The sequence below is a fragment of the Magnolia sinica genome, chromosome 13, assembly GCF_029962835.1.
Source record: "Magnolia sinica isolate HGM2019 chromosome 13, MsV1, whole genome shotgun sequence".
In the NCBI taxonomy this organism is placed as follows: domain Eukaryota; kingdom Viridiplantae; phylum Streptophyta; class Magnoliopsida; order Magnoliales; family Magnoliaceae; genus Magnolia; species Magnolia sinica.
The window spans coordinates 70,779,315-70,787,724 of record NC_080585.1 but is presented as its reverse complement, the minus strand read 5'-3'; the positions used below and the strand labels follow the sequence as shown (position 1 = coordinate 70,787,724).

Sequence of the window (8,410 nt, the reverse complement as noted above, 5' to 3'; positions counted from 1 at the left end):
AATCACCTTACAGTCAGGAAAGCGAGTGACAAGTCCCCCCCAGAAGAAAGCCAAAACGGCAAAGGCAAAAGTTAGCCAAAATCATTTCGGTAGTAATAAAAAGGAAGAGAAGAATGAAATAGAGAAAGTGACTTATGTCGTAGTGAGTCATCTGAAAGGCATACCAACTCGGTTAAGCATCTACGATGCGTTAAGGTTGTCAGAGGATTCTAGGCTAAGGTTGATTCAAGCCCTGTCCAACAGTAATGTTAGAGAAGCATTGCTCATAGAAATGTCAAGCAGGGAGCCAAAAGAGTAGAAAGATTGCATGTCAATAATTTCTTTTTCTGATGATGATTTGACCTGTGATAAAGGACGCAACAGGCCATTAATGATCGTGGGTCATATTCATAGTAAACAAGTCAAGTGAATAATGTTAGATAATGGGTTTGCAATGAATCTGTTACCATTAACAATGTTGAAAATGTTGGGATGTCGTTGCTTTAACCTTCACCCTAGTGGAATGATGATACAGGGCTTTAACTAAGATGGGCAACGCGCACTTGGTAAAATTACAATAACATTGGAAATAGGAGAGTTATCTACAAATGTTGTCTACCATGTCATTAATGCAATGACGACGTATAACCTCCTTTTGGGAAGACCGTGGATGCATCAGTACGGAATTATTCTCTCCACCCAACATCAGTGTTTTAAATACCATAAAGATGGGATACAACATAAGGTAATGGCTGATAAAAGACCGTACACAGAAGCCAAAGCCTTCTACGCCGATGCTAGCTACTATGATGGATTCGCTAGCAAAGAAGAAAAAGAGAATGATGAAACCAAGACCCCAGGAAATCTTCAAATGAAGGTGGTAAGAAAAGAAACTGCAGAAACAGAGTTTTTCGATATGGCAAATACAAGAAAGAAATTTTACTTTGTACCCAAGCACCTAAGACAGCCGGGGCAGCCACCATTGACGCTGTTATCACCTGAACAACTAGAGCTTTTACAAGAAAATTACATGGTACTGGTTCCATATGCCGAAAGAAGTAATCCATTCCCAGACATTCCGAAAAGATTTCATGTCAAATCTACATGAAATACCCAGAATTGATGATAGAAGAAAGAGTCGATGACGACACATGCCTATGGAAAGTTGACATCTAGAGATCTTGAAAGGTACAACCCATTAAGTAGGAAAATCATGAAGAATATGGGTTTCGATTACGAAGAACTGACTAGCCTAAATTATGGGAAAGGAATTTAGATCTCGATCGGAGTTAATAAAAAAAGGTGGGGAAATTTCGAGGATTATGGGCAGTCTTTGGTGAACATGGTTACAGTTGATTAGACAAAAGAAACAAATTCTGAAATGATCAAGCATCCTGAGACAGCTCCGAAGTAAATGGATGACGGGGGACAATCAACAATTGATAGTCTGTGATAAATAAATCTGGGCACGGAAGAAGAGAAACACGTTCATAAGCGCTAGTCTCCTCAAGTAAGAAGCTGAAAAATATGTCCAACTCCTGAAAGTGAACAAGGGCATCTTCACTTTGACGTATGTGGAAATGCCAGGCCTAGAACCATCAGTAGCAATGCATCGGTTGAATATTTCTAAAGACAAGAGGCTGATTAAGCAAGCACAAAGACGATTCCATCCGGACCTAATTCCTCTAATAGAAGAAGAAATAAACAAGCTGATAAAAGTCAGATTCACCAGAGAGGTTAAATATCCTAAATGGATATCGAATGTTGTCCCGGTAAAGAAGAAAAATGGGTAGATCAAGGTATGCATTGATTTCAGGGATTTAAATAATGCTTGCCTGAAAGATAATTTTTCGTTGCCAATAACTAAGTTGTTGATCGACGGTACGATGAAATATGCTGTCATGTCCTTCATGGATGGCTATGCCGGTTATAACCAAATAAGAATGGCTCCTGAAGACGAAGAAGCAACAACATTCAGAACTTCATTGGGAATCTATTGTTATAAAGTTATGTCATCTCAAGAATGTCGGAGCAACATATCAAAGGGCAATGTAGAATATCTTGCAAGACATGATGCATAAGCATGTTGAATGCTATGTGGATGATTTGGTAGTTAGATCAAACGACCATGAAGAACATCGTGAGTATCTAGCTTCAGTCTTCCGTCAACTCAGAAAGAAACAGTTGAAGATGAACCTGGCTAAATGTGCCTTCAGGGTATCGTAAGGAAACTTTCTCGGCTTCATTATTAGGTATGGAGGGATCAAAATTGATCCAAGAAAAGTCAAGGCCATCCAAGATATGACGCCTTCGAAAACTTTGAAATAATTAAAAAGTCTGCAAGGAAAATTGGCTTACATTCACCATTTTATTTCAAATTTGGCAGGGTGGTGTCAGCCATTTTCTCATTTAATGAAGAAAGGAAGAGAGTATGTATGGGACATGTCCTGTCAGAATGCGTTCAATTCGATCAAGGAATTGTTAAAACAACCTCCAGTATTAGCAGCTCCTGTGAAGGGAAAACTACTTATTTTATACATATCCATAGGTGAAAATTCATTAGGGGCCTTATTAGCACAAGTGAATGAACACGGGAAAGAAATAATGCTTTCTTATTTGAGTCGAACTCTGATTGGTGTAGAATGCAATTATTCTCCGATCGAGAAAGTATGCTTGGCGCTGATATTTGTAGTACAGAAACTGAGACATTACTGCCTTTCCCATGATATAATCTTAATCTTGCAAGCAGATCCTATAAAGTTCTTAATGGCAAGGCTGATGTTATCATGAAGATTAGCTAAATGGATGTTGTTACTTTCAAAATATACAATTACTTACGAGCCGACGAAAGCAGTTAAGGGGAAAGCTGTGAGACCCGACCCAAGTTCACATGTGTGCATGTGTATGTAAGTATGCATTCCGTCGACCTTGGTCCCGCAGTCTTACCGGTCGAGTCCCGGTGACCCGTGACCCTTGGATAATGTTTGCAGTCATCCGTAAGTCTAGTCATAAAGACTCGACTTTGATCGAGTTGAGACCTACGTCATTGCGACCGCTTCGTCATTGCAGTTCCAACGCCGTGTCTTATGCGTCCATCCGGTATGTAGATCATAAGTTGTGTGCATTTCATTTTCTTAGCCCTTGATCATGATCATGTGGCCCACCTAGGGGTGGTGTGCATGAATTTCTAAGTAGGTCCCATCTCTTGGCACTGTCTCTAACACACACTACACACACACATACATACACTACCTAGGCCCTATCCCTACACCACCCATCCTCAAAACACCACCAACTAACCTAAAAAGACTACTAACCCTACAATATTGTTTCTAACTCCCTATTGCTATAATTGCTCTTCTTTATCCAAGGCAAGAGAGAGATGATTGCTTGCCTTGAAATTCCCTTTCTCGCTTTTTACCTCTCATTCTCTCCCTCTCTCTCTCTCTCTCTCTCTCTCTCTCTCTCTCTCTCTCTCTCACTCTCCCTCTCTCTTTTCTTCTTCTCCAGCAAATTTTCACCCATTTTCCAGCCCTTCATCCTCCATTCTACCTCATAATCCAGCCCTTAGTCTATCATCTAGACCGTTAAACCTCTTTCCTTGGAGCTTGAAGACAATCTTGGAGGTGTTTGCTTGAAGACTTTATAGGTGGGTATGCATGTAATTGAAAATTCAGATTTCTTCCATTTTTTTACTTGTTTTTCCCTTTTCCTTTCATGTTGAAGCTTGTGGGACCCATCAAATAATGGTGGTGGCCCCTAAGATTTCATGGATGGGGCTCATAGCCCATCTTACTTGCATGCATGTTCCATGCAAGGGGCCATTCTTCATGGACCCCTACATAGCTTTTTTTTTCTCTTTGATCAGGGATCTTTGGGTCATTTAGACCCTTGATCGTTGGTGGAGATTGCATCTCCACCATAGATCTCCAGTAGAAATCCTATGATCATGTAGATCTTGTATATCTTGTGATAGTAGAATGTGTGTGCATGAGTGATAAGGGGAAGGGCCTCAATGTGGCGGAGACCATTCCCTTGTGGCCGAATCCTTATTTTTCCTTTGTTGATAAACTTCTTATCATGAGTGTGTGGCCCACCTTGTGGACTATAAATATCCAGACCATCCATGGAGGGTGGACGTCCATGACAGTCCACCCTTGGACATTAGAGCCCCCTAATCCACCTATATGGGGCACAAGCAAGGGTTATTTTGTAATGGGAAGGGTCTAGATGTTTGTGGGGCCCCTTGGGGTGGTCCATACCATGATTCTCTTGGATTAAATCCCATTTTAAATAGTGTTTATATTTATTGTTTTCAGTTATATGTTGCTGTCCAGAACTGTCTGGACAGATTTTTGGGTCATCTTGAGGCCAGATTTTTGGACATTTGCAGTAGTTTTTGGTCCCATGTAATATATATTTCTTGAATTTGTGGACCCCACCTATAAGAATGCCAAATTTCAGCTCCATCTGACTCCATTTGGTTATCCAAAAGGGTGGGCGAAGAGGGGTGGTCAGCTTGATTTTCTGCTGTGCAGTCCAGCAATGTAGACTGTTGTAAATTGAAATTCATAAATTATTTTGATGATGGTAGGCCACTTTTCTGAACTCCATCTTCTTATATACCTAATTATGGACCTTGGGTCCAAATTTCAGGAATTTTGGAGGCCCAAAAGCCCACCCATTGGATGGCCCAAATTCAGGCCAGTCACATTCCAGCAATACTTCACACTGGATAGATTGTTTTATTTAAATTAATTAAAATATCTATAAATGTTAAAAAATTATGAAATTTTTTGGAGATGTGTCGCACTCATGTTAGGACCCATCTACAAAATTTCATGTCTAATGGACCCCTGTACACACTGTGGTGAGGGCCGGACTGGCCCACCACGTTGGGACGTCCAGGTCTATCCGATTTTTTTGGACAGACTATATTGTTTAAATTAATTAAAATATTTTGAAAATTATAAAAATCCTAAAATTTTTTGAGGGTCTGGCCCACACATGGAAGTGTCACCCCACAAAATTTTAGACCCAATGGACATTTTAGCTGGCCGTGGTATGGCCAGGAGTGGCCCACTAGGCAGGGACTCCCAGGCTGGGGCGTCCAGCCTGCCTTGTGGGCCCACCTAGATGTGTTGTATATCCTACCACATTGTGAGGATCTTAGAGCGAATAATTTACACCTTTAGTCTCTTAAATGTTGGGCATAATAAATGTACTTTTGAGGCCCACCACAATTGGATTCAATTGGGTCCATGAATGTACCTAGTTGTTAAACTTTTTAGGCCCAAATGGGCTAGAACTTTCTTGATAGGCCCATTAAACTCTTGGGCCATTTTTACCATATTATTGTGTTGGGCTAGTGGACTGGATTGCACATGTAGATGGGCCCTTGGTTTCCCACCAAATCAACTTTATACTTGGGCAAGGTTGTAGGCCCAATATTACTTGACTAAGAGCATGACATTTACCTATGTGGTTTGAGCAATGGGCTACCCACTAGGCCACCGCAATATAAGGGATTAGTGACCTTTATGTTGGGTCCTAACCTTTCCCCTATGGGCACATAGTGGTATATATGAGTTGGGTTATGTGTATTTCCCTTGGACCCATATTTTGGGTAGGCCTTGGGCCGCCTTTCTGAAACCCAACATGAGTTTATGTGGTATAATTATGGCTGCCCATTTCTTATTTCTAATGTTGCGCGGGGCCTTGGGCCTTGATCCGTGATCAATTAGAGATGAGCTACCTCTTGAAGACCAATTATGGTAGGATGTCTACATTGGTGGCTCTAAGGTAGGTCCATGGGCTTCTATGAGTGGTTAAAGGCTCACCATAGACCCTTGTTAGGCCCGTTTCATCTATTTAGGCCCATACCATTATTTTCCTGAGTCTCTTGGGCTATCCCAGGTAAATGGGCCCCCCACTATAGGTTGTATTCCTTATGAGGAATTGGTTAAGTACTGAGACCCTTCATATTTAGGTAGAGAGTTCATCTTCACCTCATTGACACCCCTAATCATCTTCATAGCTGACTCTCAAACGCATCATATGTATGCTTGGTTGAGGTATGATTGGCCATGGTTGTGCCATTATGTAGGACATGTTGGTATCTCCCCGAGCGGTGGAGTTTTACCCTCTAGAGCACGATGGATGCTTGGGATTAATGCATGGGTGATTGTGTGATTCATGCATCCGGCATTTGCATAGCATGTGAATATCCGCCCTTGCTTCATCAGGGCTTTGCTTCCATAGGAATATTCATGGATGGTCATATGTGTGGACACCGAAAATATAAGTTGAGCATACCAGGTGCATAGGATGCCCATGGGTAAAATTTTTAAAACTTTCATGGTACCAAGGATCTACTCCAACGCCGTGACCGGGTGGTATACATGAGCGTACGAGGGCCTTATACCATTAGGCCGCGACTCCCACTGTTGTATAGTCGGTTGGATAGGGGTGTGGCCTTATCTGCCTGGAGTGAGGTGGCATTGCCTAGGCTAAGTCTAACCAGCTCGTAAATAGGTCCGTTACTGTCAGGCCCTGCTGGTGATTGGCTATCCACAGGCGGGTAGTGAGGTCTCTTACGCTCATTTGACTGTGTGGGGTCTGTAGAGCAGCAGTCATTTAACAATGTAATGGACCCCGGTGATTTCCTTATGATTGGAAATGTACTTGACTTGTGGTATAGATATGAGCACTGGCATTACTTGCATCACATTAGCATTGGCTGTACAAGCCCCTTCATGCATGGCCTTGGTATGGCGTCTAGTACTCATTGCATCATATTCATGGTAAGCCTGGGAAAGGCTAGTGATATTCTCATTGATCATGCTTCTCTCCTTGTATCTCCTACTACTCTTCTGTGCACCATTATCACACACCTACACCACCCTCTAAGCTTCTATAAACTTATGCACAATTGATGCGTGCAGGAGATTCTAGGCAGGCGTCATAACAGCAGAGCGTGGAGTAGAGCTGAGCATTTGAGGACTCCAGTGTTGCCAACCTTTCTCTCTTTTCTTTTTTATCTCATGTATGTCCTTTTGGACCTTATGGATGATTATAAAAGTTTAAATTTATAGTGGATTTTGTGATATGTGCCTTTGTTATTCTCAAATGTACTTGCAGAAATCTTGGGTATGCTTGCATCAGAAATGATTATACTATTATGAAAATCCTCCTTGCAGGATCCTAGGATCAGAACCTGCCTTAAGAGCTGAGAATGGGGTACTACAGAGGCTGTTGTGGCCAGAACTGTCCATTGGGTTCCTTGTGAGTCCGGTTACCAAGTCTGGGGGGTGACAAGAGTTGGTATCAGAGCATAGCAAGTAATTCTGGAATGAGTCAGGAGAACATCGCAGGTCTGCCAGGAGCGTGGGACAAGTAGTGTCCTAAGATCCTTCCTTTCGCTCCGCATTGAGCCTGTAATTGTCTTGATTCCTTGTGTCGTCATTATTTTATAGACGATGCCACGTAGTCGTGGCACCCATGGTCGTGGTGCCCGTGGACGAGGTACCTGAGATACCCATCCTGCTCCCATTATTGAGGATCCGATTCTTGAGGTCCCGATCCGGCCTATTCCTCCAGTTGAGTACGTAGCGCCCGTACCTCCAGTTGCTCTGGTTCCCCCACCTATTCCCCCTCCTCAGCCTGTTGTTCCATTTACTGAGGCTCGTATCCCACTGGTCGCACCTATGCCTCCGCCCGAGGTGAGTGTTGCCCCTGCCTTTCCGATACTGCCTATAGGAGCTGAGCATTTTCAGCAGTTGATGCAGCTTGTTGCCACCGCACTGCAGACCCGTCAGCCAGCTACTGCTGAGGTTTTCGGGTAGTCTAACTTACCGCGTGCTAGTGCCATAGCTCGAGAGTTCCGATAGCATGATCCCCCGAGGTTTAGTGGTGACCCTAACCCTTCTGCTGCCGAGGCTTGACGCACTGAGGTTGCGAGCATTTTTGACACTATACAATGTCCTGTGGGCCAAAGAGTATCCCTTACGACCTATCTCCTTCAGGGTGAGGCCTGTTATAGGTGGTCATCCGTATCCAGGATGGTCAGGCCTTAGTTCGTTTGGACATGGGAGGAGTTCATGACCCGCTTCGACCAGAAGTTCTTTCCTGAGCATGTTCAGATCCAGCGGGTGATTGAGTTTGAGACCCTAGTGCAGGGTGATTTGTCCATATCTTAGTATGAGGCCTGTTTCTTGGCTTTGTCTAGATTTGCTCCCCATCTCACCAGCGACGAGAAGATGAGGGCCCGTTGATTTATGACTGGTTTGCATCCTGCCCTTCGTAGTCGTGTGGTAGGGCATTGTTTGAAGACATTTGACCAAGTCGTCCATCGGGCACTGGTTTATGAGGAGGACTGTGCTATGACCCAGAGGTCGAGAGCAAAGTTCCAGTGGAGACCGAAAGAGAAGGG

General features: G+C 43.2%; 1 protein-coding gene across 1 annotated transcript; it reads left to right on the top strand.

Annotated features, from left to right (window-relative positions):
- The first annotated feature begins 727 nt into the window (after positions 1 to 727).
- Positions 728 to 7,823, top strand: LOC131224310 (uncharacterized). The gene is made up of 2 exons (XM_058219832.1): positions 728 to 1,012; positions 7,554 to 7,823. Exons 1-2 carry the CDS (start codon positions 728 to 730, stop codon positions 7,821 to 7,823), a joined length of 555 nt encoding a protein of 184 aa, XP_058075815.1.
- Positions 7,824 to 8,410: the final 587 nt, after the last annotated feature.